The following is a 24,883-nucleotide window of genomic DNA, read 5'->3' as shown; positions in this document are numbered from 1 at the left end:
ATCCAATGTTCATGATCACGAAACCATGATCATCTATTAATCAACAAGCTAGTTATACAAGAGGCTTACTAGGGACTCTTTGTTGTTCACATAACACACATGTATCAATGTTTCGGTTAATACAATTATAGCATGGTATGTAAACATTATCATAAGCACAAAGATATATTATAATAACCATTTTATTATTGCCTCTTGGGCATATCTCCAACAGGAAGTATTCAGTCAGTATCCCGTATCCGAGTAGTATCCGATATCAGTACGGTAGAAAAGCAAAGCAAAGTATACGCGCTTCATAATCAGGCACTACATGGACCTTTTAGTTTTTTTCGTTTATTCCCTATGTAAATTATGTTTTTAATTGAATGAATTTTCCTTTTTTACGTCGAGCAGCTGGAGCAGCCCTACATGCAAACAGATGGATGGTCAAAATCGATCATTTGGGGCCCGTTTGGTAGCCTGGGCGAAAATCTGCACCACTACGCCAGGGAGAAGAACCCCTGCGCTCCAAATGGGCCACGAGCCAGAAATAGCCCATCGTTTGGTGGCCTGGGTTGCATCAGCTGGTACCCAAGTGTCAGTTTGTTTGGGTGCCTAGAAAAAGTTTGTCATATGTGATCAGCCAAAGCACATATGTTTGGTTGTCATTTTGGGCACACAACTTTTGCTTCTCCTCACCATATTCAAATACGGTAGCTTTACCATAACACAATGACACACAACACCGCAAAAATGATCATAAGCACACTATACAGATCTATACACATGGAACATAGTACTTACTACCTAATTCTAGCGTCAGAAACTTGGGGCAGACTATCCAAATCCAAAAGCAATGTTCAACAGCTTATAGATGCCAACATTACAGACACGTATGCACAAAAGCAAGTGTTTGACAGTCTACTGGGGCCAGCACATCAACTACAACTTCACAAAAGCACAGAAAGAGAACAAGCAGACAACCTTAACGACGATGATCGGCCTAAGGGCTATGGTGATGCTTCTCGCAGATCCAGATGCTCGAACAGGAAGTCGCCTTCCTGTACACCTCGCCCCGGAAGCCGTCGTCGGCAGGGGTGAAGTAAATCATGTTGTCACCCTCAAGCTGAGCCTTACCGGCGAACTTGCTGCAGGACTTGATGAAGCCGACGCGCTCGGCCTTCCACTAGAGCTGCACCTTGTGCTCGCTCATGTACAAGGCCACCTTCATCGACGTGCCATTATTTTTTAGCTTGTACTTCTTGATCAGGAGTTGCTCCATGGCAGCGAGCCGACGGCACAATGAGGGCATGGAGGTCCTGGCTCTCTAGCTGCACGAAGAACGCATGCAACCTTTCCATGGGACCGTTCCCCAGGTTAGAAGGAAACCCGACATGAACCCTAGGCTTGGTGACCTATTGGCGGGCTTCCATGAACCCCCCATTGGGTCTCGAAGCTGCACCCCGATCGGTAATGTCCCTTGCCTCCCCTATGGGCCCGTCCGGAAAGGTTTCCATGAAGAACCAATTCTGCAGATGCAATACAAATGAGAAGAGTGAGCTATAGTTGCCATGGTGAGCTCCAATGGCATGATTGTCATTGGCATGGCGATGAAAATTGCCAATGACAAGCTCAACATCACCATGACAATGTCAAAACCTCAACATAAGCATGCCAATGTGAAGCTCAACATCAGCATGCCAATGCCAAGCTCAACATCGTCATGTCAATGTCAAGCTCAACATTGGTATGCTTGTCATTGGCTTGCCTATGCACATTGGCAGTGACAAGCATGCCATTCATTCTACTCATCATTGAGATGCTTATGACTAAATATGCAACCCACATTAACATCAATCGGATCTAAAGTGGCCTATTTCGACATCAATCGGATCTAGATGTCCATGGCCCAAGAGGCCGAGACAAACCCCAACCGACAAGCCGCCAGGCGGCTACCGCCCTACCCACTATCCAACGGGAGCGCCTATTGGCCGCCTTAATCGGAGCGGAAGATTGTCTCCGCTCATGTCGACTCGATCGATAGGCACCTATGGGCTCGGCCCATTAAGCCTTTCCTTTCTTTTTTCGTTCAGTTTAGATTTCAACATGTGAACAAATTTAAAACGGAACAAAATTCAAAATAGAACAAATTAAAAACCAAACAATTTTTAAAACAAATAATTTTATATCGAACAAAATTCATATTTGAACAAATTTTCAATTCGAACAAATTTGAAATTTGAAATTCTTTATAATATGAACAATTTTTAAATCATAAAAAAACTGAAAAATTTTCGAAATCAGTAGAACCAACGCAGCAAAAACCAAAAAGAAACCATCCAAAACAGAAAAACCCTGAGAAACCCGAAAAAACCGGAAAACAAAGGAAAAAAAAACCCTACTTGCTAGACTAATGGGCCGGCCCACCCCATCCATTGCTTGAGCGGGAGCAATTCGCTCCCGCAGTGAGCGGCGAATAGGAATTGCCCTCACCAACCTCTCGCCCTCACCAACCAGTCAACCACCGGGCCCCAGCCGCCGGCAGGCCGGTCGGGCCCCAAAAAGAGCCCCGACCCGCCTCGTCCGCTTGCCACTCCCACTCCCACCTGCCCAACGCCGCCGCGATGCCGCCACCCTCCCTCCTGCTCCTCCACTGCCGCGCGCCGCTCCCGCACCGGCCCCTCCGGATGAGCTCCCCGTCGCCGAGCAGGCTCGTCTGCTCCGTCTCCTCCGCCGACGGCTACGTCTCCGCGGCGCCGATCCTCCTCCCCGACGGCCCCTGGAAGCAGGTGATTAGCTGGACCATTGCCTCTGCCCCGGCGCGGACCAGGCCTTTCCCTCTGAATCCGCTTGCTCTGGTGCAGGTAGAAGGCGGCGTCACGGCCGCCAAGGGGTTCAAGGCCGCCGGCATCTACGGCGGCCTGCGCGCCAAGGGCCAGAAGCCTGATTTGGCGCTCGTTGCCTGCGACGTCGACGCCACCGTCGCCGGTAAGACTACCCGCTACCACTTGGGCTTTCTCCACTAGCATAGCTTAAGCAGCTGCAACCTTCTACTGTTACATGCATACTAGTGGAATGCCCGTGCTTCGCCACGGTTTCCTACCTTATATCTAGTGTTACACACGTTACATGTGTAAATAATGCACACAAATATTCAAGTATGTAGAAAAATCACCCACGCAGTAAATATTACAAATATTTAAGTTATAAAATGCAAGGACCAACACATTATTCCTCATTTTAAAAGCCAACGTCTAAGGAATTCTTGCATAACATTAGTAATATTATCATCAACTTCATATACATGGTAATTTGAGTACAAGTATCAAAAACTTCTTCATTAACTCGTAGCCATTATGCACACGCAGTCTATCATGTTAACATGAAGTTTTTTCCATAAAAATCTAAAAATGTGCACATATAATACTCATGGTGCGTGTAAACTGGATGAACAACCTTTACCATTCCATGAAGGCATAAAACTAAAAACTATGTAACCAAAAAACTAAATTACTTAGTCACTCTATAAAAAACTTGTGTGATTCGGAACCTAATCCTAGCTCACGATGTATCAATAAATCAACATATTTATGATAACTTAATCTTTACTGCTCCATCAATCATGACATTTAAAACATGCATTTTCACACGGTTTTTGTTGCACAACTTTAACTACTAATATATACAAATTTATATGACTTTAGAATGCTCAAAACTTTTATTATATTATAAATATAAATCATAGTTAAAATTATAAGTTTTTTTACCAGCAAAATTTAAAAAAGAACAAAATTGAGCCAATTGTCAGGGCCACATACTTTCTAAAGATGGATTAAGGCTTTGCGATCGTTGCCATGTTCCTGTCAGTTGGCATCCACATCGATCTTCCCTAGAAACTCCGCTCAACACGTAGACAAAAGCAAATGGGAAGATAATAGGACCTGAATCATGCACTCTAACCTCGCTAGCTAGTGCCTGATTCCTCCACCCAGTGGCGGACCCAGGATCAAAATTGAGAGGGGGCAAAAATATGCGTATAGGTGTAAATTTTCTTTTTAAGTGGGGGCAAATCACTCTTTAGGAGTACTATTACAAGAAGAATTACCAATTGAGGGGGGGGGGGGGGGGCAGCTGCCCCCCTTGCCAACAAGCTGGATCCGCCCATGCCTCCACCCCTTACCTTGCCGTGAAATCTGGACCTAGCAAGATCCATGTCTTAGCTGCTAGCTCTTTAGGTTATTGTGCAGTCTTGGTATTCACTCCTCATCAACTCCGCCTTCTATAGGCGGACGCGAATCGGCAGCTACTGCTGCCTCACGCCTATGTAGCGAGTTACAACCAAACAGAGACACAAAAAATAGTCATCGCTAATACTTCATTATGATACAATAACATTTTAGCACTAATACTTTATTATAGAACACCAAACAGCCAGCTTTCATCTGAAGAAACCAATAGGAGGACAAACAAGACGATCTTCAAGATCAAAATTAGAGCAACAAATGAACATGGAAGTTGTTTTTTTCAAAATCCACATCAAAGTAGCAGATAAATATGAAAGTTTCTTCTTCAAAATCAATATTACAGTAGCAACAGATGAAGATGAAAGTTGCTTCTTCAAGATCAACGTCACATTAGCGGATAATTTATGTGGAAGCACCTTTTTAATGTTAGATTACTGCCTTGGAGTATTCATCAAGAATAGAAGGTTTCAGGTTTGGTAGAGTGCTCTGCATTTGTGCTCATGTAAAAATGTTGTCGGTCAGACCAAAGCATTTGTTAAGAGATATCGGTGAATCAAAAGACCATAATTATTGCATAAAGTATTAATACAACTAACTCTAGGGATCATCGTCACCTGTAGAAACTATGCTTGAAATGAGGCAGCGAGAAACATGCACATCAGAGTCTTAGCAGATAAACTATCCAGAACAGTCAAGACTAACTACATGCACGTAAGGAAACACTCAAATTTTAATAGTATCAAGAATAATTGTATTGCATAAGCAAGCAAGAAAATTTTGCTCGACTTATCTACGCAGTTTTGGTGTCTTTGCACGTTGGTGCATATAGAGTCAAATTTCCTTTTCCAGCAGTTAATAGAACTAATTAAGCACTACACCATAGTGGTACACACAGTGCACAAGTGTTGATGAATCTCTATTGAACTCTATGTGGACATGTAGATGCATATGTTTACAATTGAGCTTGTTGAAAAAAAATTACGCACAAGATGAATCGCCAAGACACGGACCAGATTCCATGTGGATGCTCCTTATCGCAAATCAGCAGAGGAGCAACAGCCTGTCCCAGGTATCATTGCAGTCGTCCAGGGAGAGCAGCAGCAGGTGGATCACCATCATTGTCGTAGCGGCGGTGGCGCCGCATCTGGAGGATGCCCATAGTTCTGCTGGAGGACGACGGATTCTGCTCCGAGGTGGATGCCGGTAGCCGCAGCTTGGGGTATTCTTGTTCGATTTCCTGCGGTCCGTCCCCACCAAAAAACTTAGCGAAAAATCGTCAAGATGGTACTCGTGGAAGAGTAGATCGGGGCGGGAAATCTTACGGATCGGAGGAGGAAGCCTCGTCGTGGTCGTCGTCGTTGAGGTGCCAGTGTCGGCGTCTGACCTATGGAAACCGGCGAGGGTAGCGGCGAGCTTAGAGGCTATGAACTGCGAAATCCTAGATTGACATTTCCGTTATAATAGGGAGGATCAGGCACCTTAGAATCGGGAGGATCAGGCACCTGCAGGGCGAGGTGGTGCATGAATGCGGGCACTGGTAGTAGATAGAGTAGTTGAGAAAAGAATTTGTGAGGCGTGTGATGAATGCAAGATTATAATCCCTTTATTCTCAATTAATTACATGAGAAAGTAGGGCACAATGCAACAAGCACAAATATATATCTTATACTCTTCTTTCTCTTCATTCATTTGAAATTTGAAATGGTGGCACGTTTCTCACCTTTTACATATGCAACCTTCTGCTCCCTCTTAAGAATAAAGGGATTATAATCTTGCATCTACAGGACTTGCTCAAATGTCCTGGTCAACCCAACAAGAGCAAAATTTAGGTTTCATTTCACCATTCTGCGCATCAAAATTGCCGCCATGAGAACATACACGGGTGCTTACTACTGTCCATCTCTCGGTTACCCCTGGCCAACTACACATGTGATTATGTGAAAGAAAATGATGCAATTAACCAACAACTAAAACTTGTGCGATGATTCGCAAAGAAACGGTACAGTTGACGGGTTGTGCTATTAGTATGCTAGCCCTCTCACCCCTTCAGAGTTTTCACATGGAAAGCACTTTGCTCTACTAAGCCAACATGACAAAGAATTATTTCAAATAGCACCAGTGACACGGCTCATTGTGATTACCTGAAGTAATAAATCATTATATTTATTTCTTTCATATAAGAATAGGATCCGCTTTGGCACCATGCTATTGTAAAGCATCAAGGAAAGCTTCGCTGCAGATTTAGATTGAGTGAGTTCATACAATATAGAAAATAACAATGTCCAGATTCCAGAAGTTCGGAGAGTGATATTAATGGCCGACTGACCTTCTAGGGTAGAGGCCGGGTTGGGGACGAACATTTGGGACAGAGGGCTGAAGGCAGTGGTGAACATTGGACCCCTCTTCTCCAAGCAGCATGCCAAACATCACGCACCCGATCCTTGAAGCGACCACCCCCGGTAAAATCGCAGCAAATAAATCCACAGAAATTTCGCATCCTTGATCACCGGCAGGAGTCTTAAGAAAACCCCATCCAAAATCTCGACCGATTACATGTTCCCAATAGACACGGTACCCCTGAGCCGCCATGTCTCATAGGTGGTCCGCTGCATAGATAGCGCCAACGCCGCCTCCTGCAAAGCTGGCAATCGTCATGAGCGTCGGTGAGTACACTGCCGGTTACCTGCACAGGAGATGCCGTTGTAGGAGCAGCCATGCCACGAACCTAGCGATATTGACCAGCATCGACACCGAACCCAGCATCACCGCACCGCTCTGGCGTTCCAATAGTCGTCATCGCTGCCACGCCAGACACCACACCACTCTGGGGTTAACCATCACGTGCAGAGGCTTGACTGCGGCACAGATCGGGACGTGGAGGCGGTAGGAAACCCTAGGAGGAGAAGGTTGGGCCTCACCGACGCAGGTGGTGGAGAGAGACGGAGGCGGGGAGCCAACACAAGTCGGTAGGTTGCGGCGGCCGGAGCTCCATGGGATGTGTCCGCCAACGCATCCGACCAAGAGGGAGCGTGGGGTCAAGAGGCTGCTCCGGCAGCGACGGCCGGAGCTCCATGGGATGTGTCCGCCAACGCATCCGACCAAGAGGGAGCGTGGGGTCAGGAGGCTGCTCCGGCAGCGACGGCGGCACAGTTCAAAGGACCAGCCTGGTCCTGTGCCACAGATCGAGCGAGATGGATGCTGCAGTTTCTGGATGGAAATTGGGGATGCTTTGGTCGAGCCCCTTTCTGGGACGAGCGACGGGCAGACGAAAAGGGTGAAACGCATTCTATCATAAAATGAAACCTGTAGCTAGATATGGATTTTGTTAGTTGTTGAGAATATCAAGGGGATGGTTACGTTCTAGCTCATGTAGATGAGAACAAACGCATTTTTTTCTCACTTGGCTGCATGCATGGATAATTGTGGTTGTTAGATGGATGTTTTTTCCTTCAGGACGTGGGAGGGCATTTTTGTCTTTAAATGAAAATGTGACACCGGACATTCACCAGTTTGCTTTTAATAGTAAAGATACATTGCTGAATGCTGCAGTTTTGGTAATAGTTGTATTTTTAGCATGTCTGATGATTTCTCAATCCCAAACAACAAGGAAATTTGATCGTTGTATGTTCATTAGAAATTTAGAATGGTGAACGACCGTGAAAGATTTGTTGGGGATGATAATATTACATCGTCGTATCTGCTTGCGGTATACCTTGATGTGTAATGTAGTTAGAACCTGTGTGATAGCATCACTTCTTATCGTCTTGGCCTTCTTTCAGGAGCTTTTACGACAAATGTGGTTGCTGCTGCGCCTGTTCTGTATTGTAAGCACGTCCTTACTTTGTCGAAAACTGTAAGTTTGCTCTGCCCCTTGTCTCACCTTACTAAAACTGAAAGGGAAAAATTGTTCGATGGAAAGCCCCAAAGTGGAGCAATCATTCGTTAAGTTACTCACTGTTCTCAAATGTGTTGTTTCCTAGGCCCGCGCCGTGTTAATTAACGCTGGTCAAGCAAATGCTGCCACCGTAAGTCTTTCTGGAGAACTCTATATGTTTTACTGGTGTTTCTGAACTGTACTTGAGGAATATAGTGACTAAGCATGACCTATATTCGTAAATAATTGGTCATCAGGGTGATGCGGGATATCAGGATGCAGTGGATAGTGCAGAAGCTGTTGCCAAGGTACCGAATCCGTTCCTCAGATGCCTATGCACTACGCAGGATATCAGTGCCGCTAGTTTAATCGGTTATCAGTGTTGCAGCTTTTGAATGTGAACACAAATGACATATTGATCCAGTCCACTGGGGTCATTGGTCAAAGAATAAAGAAGGTACATAGGTGTTGCAACAAATAATACACTTGAATGTTCCATATCACCATATGAATAAGTTGCTAACCAGCTCGTCTGACAATACTGCATCACTGATGGTTCTTTGGTTTTAACAATGCAGGAAGCACTTCTGAATTCACTTCCTAGACTTGTAGGCTCGCTATCTTCATCTACTGAGGGGTATAATTAACATGTAGTATTGTGAGCAACAATTTATTTCCTCTAGACTCCATAAATGTGAAATTGGTGTGATACATCGCCACTACCATGTTTAAACTATTAAACTATTGTCTCTGTCCTTCTGTCACAGTTCAAATTCTTCAGCTGTGGCCATTACAACTACAGACCTTGTTAGCAAGAGCATTGCTGTCCAAACCGAGGTTTGACTTTCTTGGTTTACATGCAATGTAGATCCGTTATTTTATATTATGGAGTGGCATGGCCTTTACTATCGTCAATTCTTGTTGAATAATTAGATTGGAGGAGTGCCTATCAAAATAGGAGGAATGGCCAAAGGTTCCGGGATGATTCATCCAAATATGGCAACAATGCTTGGTGTATGCCCCCTCTTTCTATTTCATTTGCAAACCGCCTTTTCCCTCACTCACCTCCTCTCTCTAGGCATGTAGCATGTTTAATGATAATCTTGTTATTATAGGTTCTGACAACTGATGCTCAAGTGAGAAGTGATGTTTGGAGAGAAATGGTCCGGACATCTGTGAGTAGAAGTTTCAACCAAATTACTGTGAGTGACCACTCTTCTCTCTAATGTTGATCAGCATGTGCAACAATTACACAACCTCCAAATAACTAGTGGAGTTCTTCAAAATACTTCCTCAGATAGTTGGTGATAATCACAATTTTTGCATGAATATAATCTACATGCTGTATGAGGTTCATATTTAGTACTCCCTCCGTCCATAAAAGGATGTCTTAGATTGTTCTAAATTATAGTGTCTACATACATCCAAATTTAGACAAATCTAAGATATCTTTTTATGGACGGAGGGAGTAGAATAATATTGAAAGCATTTTAAGATTTATTATATACTGTATGTTAGACATCAAGTTATTTTGTACCGAGATACAATTTGCTAGATCCATTATCATTGTCGAATTGTGGGGTAACCTTATATGACCTCTTCGGTGCCAAAAGCTAATAACTGTTCTATGTCATGATTCTGAAGGTGGATGGTGATACAAGTACCAATGATTGTGTTATTGCTATGGCTAGTGGATTATCTGGTTTATCCGACATTCTCACTCATGATAGTGCTGAAGCTCAACAGCTTCAAGCATGCCTAGATGCAGTAAGCTTGACTTCCCCATCCTTTTCTCTCTCTAGACTGTGATATTATCTATACTAATTTATATACTTCCAATTGTTCCTGGCGAGTAGAAAGAGTTTGACCTATCTTTCTGCAGGTAATGCAAGGTCTTGCAAAATCCATAGCATGGGATGGTGAGGGTGCGACTTGCTTAATTGAGGTTAAGTGATTCAAGTGGCATAATACTTTAACACCTCATGTCCTCTACATCATCAGACTGCTGAAACACATTTTCTTACAACCATGATGACTTGGCTTTTTACTGTATGAAATAAAAATTCGAGTTATTGGTTCTCTTGCAACTGGTGCATGCGTTATATCCAGATCCCGTATTTTTTTTCAGCACTATAGCACAATCTTCTAAAGTGCCTTTTCTTATGCAGGTTACTGTAACCGGGTCAAATAACGAGGCAGAAGCAGCTAAAATTGCTCGTTCAGTGGCATCGTCCTCCTTGGTTAAAGTATGATGTTCTATACCTGCCATACATTGCATTTGAGGCCTATATGAGTATTAACATTTATCTTTTTTTGCATTCATTACCCGAGAGGCCTGATAATACCATTTTTGTGCCAGGCTGCTGTATTCGGGCGAGATCCGAACTGGGGACGTATTGCTTGCGCTGCCGGCTATTCGGGCATTCACTTCAATGCGGACCAGCTTGATATTTCTCTTGGAGTTATTCCACTGATGAAAAATGGCCAACCACTCCCTTTTGACAGGTTAGAAACCTTGACTAAACATAATTGTAAATCTAGTTGTTTGAGTCCGAGAGAATGGATATTGTTGCATGGAATATCTCTAACTCTTCCTATAATAAGCTAAAACAACTACTCTTTTTCTTAGATCCGCGGCTAGCAAGTATCTTAAAGATGCCGGAGACATCCATGGTACGGTGAACATCGATGTATCAGTGGGTAAGCTTTCAACTTCATTGTTGCACAATAGAAACTGTAGTATGTTCATGTGGAGAACATCATGATGTTTTGCATCTGTCTTCAGAAATGCTCTGTGTTCATATTATGCCCGTTACAATGTTGTACTTGTTTAATAATTTCCTTATTCATTGGTCGTGACTAGTATTGAAGTTATGACACTGGATAGGCAAGACTAACATGGTGTCTTGAATGATAGATATGCTATCACAGACATTGATATGTGTGAAGGGAAGCTCAGTTCACACGTCACCCACTTGTTTTTCCTACCTGAACAGTCTGATACTCCATTTATCCTTCTTTTATCTTTTGGAGAATGTGCTTTGTTGATGGTTATATTTTATGAATTATGATATTGACATTACTGTATGCATCCACTGTTTACAGGGAGTGGAGGAGGCAGTGGAAAGGCGTGGGGCTGTGACCTAAGTTACAAGTATGTTGAAATAAATGCTGAGTACACAACATGAAACCTGTATTCTTCGTGAAAATCTGTCTTCAATAGTCTGGGGCTCTTTGGACGCAGCTACAATTCTGAACATTGTATGATATTGAAAAGATAGTGTCGTTGTACCAATAGGTTGAAAATGTATTCTTTGCTACAAGAATGCGCTAAAATATTTTAGGGCAACATGTGAAAATTGTCTGCCGTCCTTCTCAGTTATGATTGATAATGAAGGATGACATGACCAAATAAAGTTTGTTTGGAGTTTGTGTACACTTTTGTCTGTTGATTACAAGGTACAACTAATTTACAGGTACCAGATCAAGTTTTCCATTTCTGTATAGATATAAATGGCCAGTTGAGTTCAGAATGACACTAAAAGGGATGTTGATCATGTTTCAGTTTTTGGTTTCTGTTGATCATGTTTCAGTTTTTGGCTTATTCATCAGCTTGGGTTTCTGTTGATCATGTTTCAGTTTTGGGTTTCTGTTGATCATGTTTCAGTTTTTGGCTTATTTGCTAGATTGTGTTATGTTATAAAAGAAAATGTTGTGAGAATAGCCAATCCTACATTGGGTCACACATAATCATACATGACATCCACGTACCAAAATTATCAACTCGAGTTGTCAAAAGTCCAAGCACGAATCTGGTGTTCACAAGTCATCAAGGAAAAAAGTAATGAAAAGACAAATCAAGTATGAAGACACAAGTGAATGGAGTCCAAGATAGTGGAGCGATAGATGGGCTAGTCCACCATGGATTGTGCACCGCCCACTCAACCCCGCAAGCCTATCAATAAATTGACACAGGCATGTTCTCTTATTTCACTCATTTGAATCAGCGAAAAGAGAGAGGGCTAGAGCTTGAATACTTGATCGTGGAAATCTATTCTTGGATCGGGCAATTATCGAACAACTTAGTTCGGTGCAGAGGAAAATATATTTAGTGTCTACCTTGGAAGTCTTGTACGGCCCAAGGCAGCCATCAAGCTTCATGCAACGTCTTTTGTAAAATAGGACTAGGTCGCACTCCATCAAGGCAACTAGACCTAATAAAAAACATCGAAGTCTTGTTTTATCCATCAGATGACAATGGACTAGTGGGTTGGATATAAGTATGCAAAGAGTGGTGATCAATGACCTAAAAACATCCTAGGATAGTGTGAAAAAACAAGATCAAAAGCTAAGGCGGTGCCATCCATTTGAGGCCTTATTTATGCATGCCCTAGGTCTTAGAGGCTCCAGGTTTTAATCATGTCCCTTCTGTTAAACCCCGAAGTAAGTATTGGAAATTTCTGAAACCTTGGAGAATTACAGACACGGCTGGAGGCTCTATACTTCTTGTGAGCTATACATGATTGTTAGAAACAGAGGGGCCTTGTATAAGAGGGTCTTCTTGTCCAAAAGAAACCTAAATTTTCATACAATAAGTTGTGTACCCATTGTTGACCTCAAGAAGCTTGATCACTTTTATTCCCTCCACTCAAACCTTCATCTCTTTGAGGGGAAATAAAGAGAGGGCCTACATCTACAAATTCATCAAGAAAAAAGTTTATTCCCTGCTCTGGATTCGCGTTGTCTTGTTAGTTTTAGGTGTGTGGGGAATCCTAGACGGTTGGAGTTGCCTTGTGAGCATCCAAGGTTGTGGCTTTCCTCAAAAAGTTTGTGGGGAGATATAAAGTGGAGAACAAGGTAATATACAAGAGGCACAATTGCGAGCTTAGTTGTTTACGACTTCTCCAACGAGATTAGAGTCCTCCCAACGATTTAAACTTGTCGCTTCTCCTTCCGCCCGTGGTTGATTCTTTCATCCCTTACTTGTGGTCAGTTTCTTCTATTTTGTATATCTTATTTGCTTGCTACCTGGGGTATTTCCATACAAGATCGTTCACCTAGTTAAAATTTTGATAACTTTATTTATTCATAGTTTAAATCTAAAACCGCTAAATTATTAATTTTGTACTCGCACATTGAAGGTGCATCCTGGCCTTAAACATGCTTTCAATAATTAATGACAATTAAATAAATTAATGATTTAATTTATTTATATATCAATGGTTTTTCAGCATCAATGCATGGAGACGATTTGATCGGTTCAAGTATGAAAAGCCAGGAAGATAAATGTATGCATTGGGATTTAGTAATAGATGCTAGTTCATATTGATCTACGATTTCATCAAGTTATATATGAAGGAATGTTCCATAGGAGATGCATGAAGAGTTGAAGACTATTGGGTGGATTATATGGTGAATGCCAACGTAGTCAAAATAGACATCGAGATCATTGAGGTTGAAGGTATGGATATGTTACGGTGAGGAAGAAGAAAGTGTAGGTAACTGATGTCTACGTTCCCCCTCCTTTCCTGTAGACAGTGTTGGGCCTCCAAGAGCAGAGGTTTGTAGAACAGCAGCAAGTTTTCCCTTAAGTGGATCACCCAAGGTTTATCGAACTCAGGGAGGAAGAGGTCAAAGATATCCCTCTCATGCAACCCTGCAACCACAAAGCAAGAAGTCTCTTGTGTCCCCAACACACCTAATAGGTGCACTAGTTCGGCGAAGAGATAGTGAAATACAGGTGGTATGAATAAGTATGAGCAGTAGCAACGGTGCCAGAAAATAGCTTGCTGGCGTGTAGTTGATGGTGGTAGTATTGCAGCAGTAGTAACACAGTAAAACAGTAAACAAGCAGCGATAGCAGTATTTGGGAACAAGGCCTAGGGATTACACTTTCACTAGTGGACACTCTCAACATTGATCACATAACAGAATAGATAAATGCATACTCTACACTTTTGTTGGATGATGAACACATTGCGTAGGATTACACGAACCCTCAATGCCGGAGTTAACAAGCTCCACAATAATGCTCATATTTTAGTAACCTTATAGTGTAAGATAGATCAAGAGACTAAACCAAGTACTAACATAGCATGCACACTGTCACCTTCATGCATATGTAGGAGGAATAGATCACATCAATATTATCATAGCAATAGTTAACTTCGCAATCTACAAGAGATCATGATCATAGCATAAACCAAGTACTAACACGGTGCACACCTGTCACCTTTACACACGTGCAGGAGGAATAGAACTACTTTAATAACTTTGCTAGAGTAGCACATAGATAAATTGTGATACAAACTCATATGAATCTCAATCATGTAAAGCAGCTCATGAGATCATTGTATTGAGGTACATGGGAGAGAGATGAACCACATAGCTACCAGTACAGCCCCGAGCCTCGGGGGTGGATTACTCCCTCCTCATCATGGAGGCAGCGATGGCGGTGAAGATGGCGGTGAAGACGGCGGTGGAGATGGCTCCGGGGGCAATTCCCCGTCCGGCAGGGTGCCGGAACAGAGAGTTCTGTCCCCCGAATTGGAGTTTCGCGACGGTGGCGGCGCCCCTGGAGTCTTTCTGGAGTTTCGTCCAGCGGTGTCGATGTTTTAGGTCACGACGGATTAAATAGGCGAAGAGTCGGAGTCGGAGGGGCCACGGGCTGCCCAAACCATAGGGGGGCGCGCCCCCCCCCCTTGGGCCGTGCCGGGGTGTGGTTTGGTGGCCCTGTGCCCCCCCTCTGGTCCTTCTCGTGTGTTCTGGATGGTTCCGGGAAAAATAGGAACCTGGGCGTTGATTTCGTCCGATTCCGAGAATATTTCGTTACTAGGATTTCTGAAACCAAAAACAGCAGAAAACAGCAACTGGCCTCTCGGCATCTCGTCAATAGGTTAGTTCCGGAAAACGCATAAAAATGATATAAAGTGTGAACAAAACATGTTGGTATTATCATAAAACAAGCATGGAACATCGGAAATTATAGATACGTTGGAGACGTATCAGTAACTTGGAGGCCCTAAGGTTTTGTTCAATGATTGAACCCAATATAACCAACATGAATGTAATATAAAGATATAGTAATGTCCATGATAGAGCTCATTGGAGGAACTCAGATGTAGTCATGATTGTGCTTATGGGTTGAGCCAGAAGGGTCAAGATCTTGATAGAAAGAATACGATAGAAGGATTAAATACATAACTTCAAGACAAGATTATGATGAGATGAGTTGAAATACGGTTAACCAGGTCTTGAAGGAAATAAGCAAGTGAAGAATTCATTGTGTTACTCACGAGAGTGTGTTAAAGCACAAATAAGGCCAAAGTGATTTTCACGGTGAAATCCAAAGAATAGTCATAAGAGAGTTGAGCCTTTGGAGACCAAGTCTTGAATGAAGAAGATCAAGTGAAAAGTTTGTTTATTCCTTAAATATACTATCAAGATGGAGAGTGAAGTAAATATAAAGGTTGTCCAAGATGGAGTGCAACGATCGGATTCAAGTTTGTCAACACACACATGTAAATGGTGTGCCGTGTGGGATAAAGTGATCTAGTAGTAAGGTAATAAACCGTGAATTGCGTTTTGTGAACTAGCCCTTAAATTTCTTGTCTCATATTTATATGAGGGTGAGGTGCCAACAATGAGCTTGCATTAAAAACAAGATTTCATATAGCCATGAGAGGATGACATCAAGTGGAGATGGTCATAGGTCCAAGAAGATCACATTCATGATAAGAATCTTGAGGGGAAGCTTTTCCTCCATTTTGGTATAATGTACATGTTAAGATGCGCCCATCTAAGGATTACCATAGTGCAAAATGGGGGATCCATTTGTGGGTCTTCACCAATCAAACATGATAAGAAGTATTCCAACTTGAGACAAGCATGAACGAGTCATCATCAAGATCAATTGAACTGTGCAGGGCTATAGTATTTATTTGCTAGGTTTTATAGTTTTACCGGTCTCAAGGTGCTTCGAGGGAGACCGGATGATCAGTTTGATATCCGTACTATCAAGAGGGGAATTGACACAAGTAGTTTGAATATGTCGTGTGCATAGTGCTTAGACCTTTGCATATTTTGAATCATCCTTTCTAGTTTATATTTGGTAATTCTTTATGTGAGGATCTAACTACTTGTTAGATTCATAACAAGTCTAGGATCATCAAAATATGATTTTGTATGAAAAAGTTGACGTTGTATTTGTACGAGATTTATGATGTTTTTGGCATCAGGGTTTCATCCAGAATTTCCGGGTTTATACTTGACTTTAAAAAATATGGAGTGAACCATTTTCATGTCTAGAATTTTGGGAATTTCAGATTATGTACCAGATCTCGCAAAAGGCCTCCGATAAACAAATTTCCACTAGTCCTTTAATAGGTGGTCTACCTCCATACGAGAGGCAAGCTTTGGGATCTTGATTTTGGCATTCCTTGGAGCTTTCTCCTCCCCCAAGTCCAAGCCCCCCCCCCCCCCCCCCACACCACCACCTATGTGAAGGGAAATTTGTGGATTCAGATCTAGCCATGAGTCATTTATTGACCTCCTCAATTGTTCATTCCCTCCAACGCCTCCATAGGATTTGTTCTTTTGGGCGAGTTTTGGTAAAGAGAGAAACAAGTAGATGGATTTGAGCATTTTTGCTGTTTTGTTTTGCATTTGTTGCATAAATTTGAGATCTAAATGTTGATTTGCTCAAGTGAGAGCCCGTGAGCTTGACACTCTTGGAGGCCATCACCACACATGAAATTAAGCTCAAAATTTGAGAAGGCTCGAGTCAAAGGTGTTAAGCTTCATGCACTAGCCACTTGAACCAAAAGTCCGAACTGATGGAAAGGGCTAGGCAATCTACTTGTACACTTCACAACACCCCCACTCGCGTGTGACGGGAGAAGAGAGTCAACACGTGAAAGAAGAAGAGCACACAGAGGGGGGCAACAGCAATTTTTAGGATTAATTGCGAAAACCGTGTAAGAGGGGGGCAACATCAGTTTTTAAGCTTAATTGTGAAAACCATGTGAAAGCCAGGAGTTGAACTTGAAACCTGGCTCTGATACCATGTTAAGCTTCATGCACTAGCCACTTGAACCAAAAGTCCGAAATGATGGAAAGGGCTAGACAATCCACATATACACTTCACAACACCCCCACTCGCGTGTGACGGGAGAAGACAAAGTCAACACGTGAAAGAAGAAGAGCACACCGAAACAGCGGTGGCTAAAGAGGGGGGCAACAACAATTTTTAGGCTTAATTGCGAAAACCATGTGAAAGCCAGGATTTAAACTCGAGACCTGAGGCTCTGATACCATGTTAAGCTTCATGCACTAGCCACTTGAACCAAAAGTCCGAACTGATGGAAAGGGCTAGGCAATCTACTTGTACACTTCACAACAAAAGGGTTCACATTTGCTTTCTATTTTACTCTATCTAGGATCTTAAAAACCTAGAACCTCCCAATACCATTTCATTACATCCAAGAATGTCATCTAGGAAACAAATGATTGAATCAAGCTCTGCAATTTGAAAATGTGAAGAAACTACAACGAGTTATGTGAGTATTCAATATTACAATTCTGTTTGGTGAAACATTACGTCGCCCCTTGCTTGATTATTGGATAACTCTATAAAATAAGACATAGGATCCCGCCAATGGCTGAGCTTTGGCAGCATGCTTATGGGTCTCTCGTGACTTGCATCTTTGCCTTTTCACTTTTATCATGTGTATAGTTTTATTCACTATCACAATATGAATTGTTTGGTGATGTATGTTGTATACAACCTACTTTGACATATTAGTAAATAAGTTTCAGGATAAGAGTTTGATAATATCATATTGACCCTTTACTTGATAAATTAGGTAATTTTCAGTAGGGTCTTGAGTAATAAACGTGGAAATACACACCAACCTAGCTCCGCTAACACACGGTGACATTTACAAAAAAAAATGTATACAAATAAACACCCCTCGTACACAATAAGCGGTCTTGATCATATACTAATTTAGGATAGTTAAATCTACAACATAGTAAGACTTTCAAAAGGTATTATTGAGAAAACATGGTGACATAAACATGGAAATATTTGGTGGATTTTTTGACAGCTGGATCTACATAGGGTCATTTTTCGTCTCTAGTCACTAACCCTATTTTCCGAAATTACCTGCCGCTGCCACCATAGTACACGGGGCTATAAATTGTACGCACCTTAGTCTTGGCCGAATAGTATCTTCTCCGCATATCCGTCGATAACTCATCCTCTTCTCCACGAGGCACCAAACCCCAACCCTCTATCGCTGCCCTCCCACCTTCCTCCCTACATCACCACCATGACCCAACAACTAAAACATCTCTCCGCCATCCCATCATAGTAGAACATAAGACCGTAATCGATTTGTCCTTCTATCGTCCTGCTTTTCTTGTCCACCAACTCCGCGAAACATATCCCACCCCTTTCCCCATAAGCACGAAGTCGTTCCCCAATTTCAGGTTCTCAGAGCATCTCCAGCTGCGTCCCCCAAACCGTCCCCCAAACCGCGCCGGATTGAGCGTTTGGGGGACGTGTTTCGTTCGTGCCGCGTTTGGGGGACGTCGCTCCCCAGTCGCGTCCCCCAAACAAAATTTCGGAAATTTTAAACTTAACGAGATTTGATTAAGATTCATCCAAACTTACATAGATTTGAACGAAATTTGACTAAATTTAAACTAAACCTAATCTAGAACCACTTGCGGCGGCCGGAGGCGTCGTAGTACTGCTGGAAGTTGTACATCTCGTCAGTGACGACCTCCTGCTTGACGCGCTCGTCCTTCACCGCGCCGCTTGGTCCTGCCTCGCCATCATCGATGAGGTCCACCAGCGGCTTTCCGGAGTCGCGGATGGACAAGGCGATCGCCGCGTCGAGGTCGCCCCTCCAGGCGTCCTTGTCATTCATGGACGCCAAGAACGCCGCCCGCAGACCTGGGCAGTCCTCGGGGTCGTCGCTGCTGGCATTGAGGAGGACGAAGAAGAGTGCGAGGAGGACGAGTACGTCGTCCTCCTCGGCTGCCATTGAGGAGACGGCGGCGGTGACGACGGCATCTCCAGCCTTGGAGCGCCGTTGCGGATGCCGCGGATGACGTTCTCGAGGGTGCGCCCCGGAACGCCCCAGAACAGGGCGCGGCCGTCATTGTTCCAGCTATTGGGGCCGCCGACGAGCCCGTCGGTGCTGTGCATCTCGACGTCGTAGTTCGCCTGGAAGTACGACGTCCACCAGGCGTCGTTGTTGTTGGCCGCCCACGTCGGATCCAACCGCTCCTCGGCGGTGAGTTGAGCCCGACGGGCCTTGATGGCGTCCCTCCATTGGTCTGTGCACGGCTTCGGCGGCGGCGGAACGCCAATGCCGTTCACGGCCATCTTCCAGCCGCCGCTGCTTGGCAGCCGCATGTCCGGCGGGACTGGATAGCGGGCGTTGTACAGCGCCCACGCCTCCGCCACGGTGAGGCTGCCGCGGCCGAAGCCGTTCGCCGCGGCGATCTTGCGGGAGGACGAGCTCGACATTTTTGGAGCGGCGAGGAGAAGATGCAGGAGGGGGGAGGCGGCGGCGACGAGATGGTTTGTGAGCGGTGAGAACTGCAGGGCGTCTTTAAACAGCGGCGGCAGCGGGTGGTTGCACGCAATAACGCCGCCGCGGACGGCCACACGGCCATGCACGACGAGACGCGTCCCTGCGTCGCCTGGAAAAACAGGGACGCCATTAACGTCGCTTGTCCAAAGGTAGGCGACGGGGTTTTAGGCTTCCGAGCCGCTGACGCGTCGGGCCCGCGTCGGTTCGACTCGCTTTTCGTTGTGTCCGGCGTGCCCGGACCGTCTCCTGTGGGACGGGGATGGGCTCGGGGCGCCGGACACCGTATGGGGGCGCGCCGGACAAAAATAGGCTTTGGGAGACGCGGCTGGAATGGTTTTTTGGTCCGGCGCGCTCCAAATCTCTTTGAGGGACGCTTTGGGGGACGCGGCTGGAGATGCTCTCATATCATCAAAAAATATTGCCATCCTTTATACACGATGTTAGCGGCAATATGTATTGTGTTCCGCGGTAAGTTCTTCTCTTGTATATCTCAATTTTTAGAATACAGTAATCTGTGCTTATGAAACTTCTATTTCCGGCATTTTAACTTGTGGTTTTCTTACTCTGTTTGGTCCAAAATATTTGTCGTGATTTTAGTTCAAACTTAAAATAAAATTATGATAAGTATTTTGAACTGAAGGAAGTATTTATATTGTAATTTATGGAGTTTTAGCTAGTGATTTTCTTACATACTAAAATCTCGTTTTTATGTATCCCCTGTATGTCATCAAGGTGAAAGCTAACAATTACTAACATATTTCCAATTTGTGGGTTAAGATCTCAGGGTGTATTGAAAAAATGGCTTCAAATTTGATCGTGTACTAATCTGCAGCAATCAATTAACCAGTTCTATCTTGAATTAATGGCAGCATATCTTTACCAAGAAAAATTTGGCATCCATTGATGTCGAGATTGATCCCTATCATTGCTGGCCGCTGCTGACCCCTTCCCAGTTTCCACCAACCACCTGCCTGCAGCCGCGCCGCGAAATTTTCCTTTCCTTCCCGTGGGCGGGAACATTGAGGCGCAAAATTCCCGGGCTCCAAAATCCGCTCGCACCTGATTGGTCCAGACCTGCCTCCCACGGATCGGACCTCCCGACACCGCATCTAGACCGTCCACTCCCCCCAGATCCCGCGGCTCAGCGCCGCGCGCCCACGGATCGACGGGCCCACCACCCGCCCTCCGCACGGTTTAAATACCTCGCCCATTCTCCAGCAGTTCCCACCACACCTCACCATCTCAATCTCGCACCACAAAACCAATCTCCTCCTCCGACGAGCAGCGAGCCATGGACGCCTCAAGCACCGCCGCCGGAGCCAAGGGCAAGAAGGGCGCGGCCGGGCGCAAGGCCGGCGGGCCCAGGAAGAAGTCGGTGACGCGGTCCGTCAAGGCCGGGCTCCAGTTCCCCGTCGGCCGCATCGGGCGGTACCTCAAGAAGGGCCGCTACGCGCAGCGCGTCGGCACGGGCGCCCCCGTCTACCTCGCCGCCGTCCTCGAGTACCTCGCCGCCGAGGTCCTCGAGCTCGCCGGCAACGCCGCCAAGGACAACAAGAAGTCCCGCATCATCCCGCGCCACCTCCTGCTCGCCGTCCGGAACGACGAGGAGCTCGGCAAGCTGCTCGCCGGCGTCACCATCGCGCACGGCGGCGTGCTGCCCAAGATCCACGCCGTGCTGCTCCCCAAGAAGACGGCCGAGAAGGCCGCCAAGGAGCCCAAGTCCCCCAAGAAGACCGCCAAGTCACCGAAGAAGGCGGCCAAGGCTTAGTTACAGCGATGCGTGCTGTGTGTTTAGTCTGTGTAGTGTGTCCTTTCCTTCATCGTAGTAGTGGGCTGGTAGTGTTCGGCTGGATCTGTCGCTGTACCTTGTTCTGTGCTTGTTAATGGAAGAAACTGTCGTTGAAATACCTCTGAATCTCCCGAACATTTCCACTTGTGGTTATTTTCTTCTCTTGAATTGTTCCGTAGATCTGTATCATCGCGATGTAAACTGTAGGTTGGTTGGCATGCTCGGCCGGATTAGTGAATTTGCCCGAATTTTGGGTCAGACGGTAGTTGTCGATCTCTGAATTTCCGAAGTATTCCCCCCCCTGTCGTTTTTCTCTCGACCTGTTCTGTAAATCTGTATCACCGCGTTGTAAGCTGTAGGTTGGATGGATATGCTTCAGCGGATAACTGAATTTTTCGTCAGACGGTATATGGTTGGCACACAAGTTTGCTTCTCGGCAGTGATGGCACGGAAGTGAGACTCGCATCGGTGAATATCTTTTGCATGTTTCAAATATGAATCCGACCCAAGATGAAAACTGTGATGAACAACTTTGGATGCAACTGGTTTGCAGGGAAACTGTAATCCATCTTCTGAAGGTAAATCTTCAGCCCAAGGAAGCAGCACTAGCAACAGTAATGTTGTGCTCATTACAAACAACAAAGTTTTCTAGGATTTTTTCTTTAAGAGGACATTGCCCGCACCAAGAATCAAACTAGAAACTAGTTCTCACACCATTCCGAACTTCCATTCTCCTGCCATAAAGATAAATCTCCCTCACATGCATCATATTTATCCATAGGGGGGAATCTCCAGCTCTATTTTTTGAGTAGAAAATTCCAGAAGCACCAATATACTTTCTTCTCATAAACTATTGCCATGGGCCATCATCTTGCTCTAGCTTCCATCGCCATTTGCAGATGAGCTGATATTAAACTTGGATGAATTCTTCAACCCTAGCCCACCCTTGGATTCAGGTTTGCAAATCCATTTCTATGTCACAAAATGATATTTTATTTTGTCAGCTATGCCAGCCCAAAAGAAAGCTCTGGTTGGTCTATCAAGACTCCCAACATTTGTTTTATGAAGCAGTTTCATGGAAATCTGATAAACTGCCACGCTGGATAAGCAATCATTGATTTTAGTGACTCTGCCTCGAATAGACATAGGGCCACCAATCCAGCCACCCATTTTATTTTCAACTTCTACTCAAGAAATCCCATCCTAGCAACAATAGAGCGCCTGACACACACATGAGTCGGCCCTAATTACTTTATGGGCCACTAAGACTATACTATGTTTCCTCATCCTTAAGAATCAACATAACTTCACTGTTCTCAAAATTAGTCTTGAGGCCTCACATGGATTCAAATATTTACAACAATAGCTTTAAATTTCTCTCTTCTTCAATATTATCTTGCAAGAGGAGGATTGTTTCATTAACATATTGGAGCATGACCATACCATCATCAATCATTTTCAGCCAATCCCGTGAGCAACCCATTCTGCTTAGCGGTGCTAATCATTTGCGGCAAACTATTTACAACCATTTTAAAAAGGAAAGGGCCAAAGGATCTCCATGCCTTACACCCTTAAAGCTGCTAAAGTAGGGGCCAACCATCTGATTGACCTTAACATTGAGGGTCCCTTTAGTTACTGCATTTTTAATCCAGATCAACTATTTCTCACCGAACCACTTTTGTCTACAATAATTAACCAAGAAATTCTAGTTGACTTTGTCGTATGCCTTATCGAACTCAATTTAAGCACAATTCACAGTTGCATTCTAAATTTTGATTCTATCAGCATCACCCCATCTGTTATGCACCTCCCTTTAATGAAAGCATTCTGACAATTAAAAATGAGTTTCTGCATCACAGGCTCAACTCTAATAGTTAGAGATTTGGTGAAAATTTTGAAGATCACTTGCAGAAGGCAAATTGGTCTGAATTTTTGAATTATATCAACATCCTCGCTTTTTGGTATCAAAGTGATAATACCATAATTGATCCTCTCTAATAGTGTGATTGTGGAAGTCAATGAATAAAGTTAACATATCATGCTTTAAGATTTCCCATTAACACTGATAAAATTTAGCTGGGATAACATCGGGGCATGCAACCTTCTTCTTATCCATCTGATCCACAACCCCTCTAATTTCTTTTTAACTGAAACGTCTGTCCATGCATGTCTGTTAGTCTCATCCAGCTTCTCATCATCTGAAAAAATGCCATCACTCAACCTAACAACAACATCATGTGCAGGGCCAAATAATTTCTTATAGAAATCAGTGGCATGATTAAGCAAGGCATCAATATCGTGGATAGTTTCGCCACCATTGGTCAAAGAGAAGATAGTTCTTTTTCTTTTCCCTCCATTAACTGCTCTCTGAAAGAAAGCCGTATTGTTATCCCCTTGCAATAACCAGTTCTCTCTTGATGTTTGCCTTCTCTCATGCTCATAGATCTGAAGCAGCTCTTTTTGATGAGAATTTTCTGTTTAGTTGCTATGTAGGAAGAGCAGGAATTTTCTCTAGGCCTTCTAGTTGAGACAACTCCCGAGTTATCTCTTTCTTTCTCTTGATGTCATGGCCTCTCACATTAGCCCCCACCCTTTCAGATCATGTTTTACTTTTTTTTTTTTTAATTTGACATGACTCTCCCCAAGAAATCATCCTCTTTGAGCCACCTTTTCTCAGATTTGAAGTCTCTATTTCTTTCTCTCTTTGCTTTCCATGCAGGGCCAGTCCATACATTTACGGGGCCCAGGGGCTAGACAGTAGCAAGGGGCCCTTCTTCGCACACAAATACTTCTTGTTTCTGTTAAAAATACTTATTTTGTTGCAAAATAAAAATAAACATTGAGTACTAAAGATGGATCTCTAGCTCTGAAACTTCTAATACAAACTAGTATTTTTTTGGACCGGTCGATATTCAAGTGAACTAAATCAGGATAGCAGGGAACACTATGGTTCCATACGGCTACAAGATCACTTTTGTAGGATAAATGTGCATATAACATCACCAAATACGTTGAATAAAAAAGGTCAAGGCATGGAACAAAAGCACCTGGATATGACTCAGTTTGGATGTAGATGGCTTGATCTGCAGCACGAAAAAATACCACATCATGAACTGAATGGCCTTATCCCCTTTCTCTTGAGCACTCTCTTAGATCCAACTGAGGGTAACTCGGTCCTTGATTTGCATATACTGAATTTTTGTTGAAGAGCAGAGAGAAGCGGAATCAATTGAGTGTGAACTGAGCACGGGGGAGAACTAATGTGCAGAAACGTACTGTCTCCATATTCGCAATTGGTATTACTATTTGATTTCTGGCTGGAATCACGCTGTTAGACTCAATTAATACCTGTCTGCTACCTTGGAAAGGCACGGAGGCGCTGTTGTCGAAA

The 24,883-nt window shown here is 44.0% G+C and overlaps 2 protein-coding genes across 2 annotated transcripts; both read left to right on the top strand.

The window, feature by feature from the left end:
* The first annotated feature begins 2,523 nt into the window (after positions 1-2,523).
* LOC127295950 (arginine biosynthesis bifunctional protein ArgJ, chloroplastic) lies at positions 2,524-11,533 on the top strand. The gene is made up of 16 exons (XM_051325982.2): positions 2,524-2,768; positions 2,844-2,967; positions 8,003-8,076; positions 8,204-8,248; positions 8,355-8,405; positions 8,486-8,554; positions 8,676-8,734; positions 8,865-8,934; positions 9,031-9,111; positions 9,213-9,299; positions 9,742-9,864; positions 9,980-10,042; positions 10,266-10,343; positions 10,457-10,602; positions 10,727-10,797; positions 11,203-11,533. Exons 1-16 carry the CDS (start codon positions 2,604-2,606, stop codon positions 11,283-11,285), a joined length of 1,389 nt encoding a protein of 462 aa, XP_051181942.1. The 5' UTR covers positions 2,524-2,603; the 3' UTR covers positions 11,286-11,533.
* A 9,388-nt stretch (positions 11,534-20,921) lies between these two features.
* LOC127295949 (histone H2A) lies at positions 20,922-21,610 on the top strand. The gene has a single exon (XM_051325981.1). It carries the CDS (start codon positions 20,995-20,997, stop codon positions 21,469-21,471), a length of 477 nt encoding a protein of 158 aa, XP_051181941.1. The 5' UTR covers positions 20,922-20,994; the 3' UTR covers positions 21,472-21,610.
* Positions 21,611-24,883: the final 3,273 nt, after the last annotated feature.

Source organism: Lolium perenne, chromosome 4 (assembly GCF_019359855.2).
Source record: "Lolium perenne isolate Kyuss_39 chromosome 4, Kyuss_2.0, whole genome shotgun sequence".
NCBI classification, from domain to species: Eukaryota; Viridiplantae; Streptophyta; class Magnoliopsida; order Poales; family Poaceae; genus Lolium; species Lolium perenne.
The sequence above is the reverse complement of the archived record's forward strand: the minus strand, read 5'-3'. Positions and strand labels throughout refer to the sequence as shown.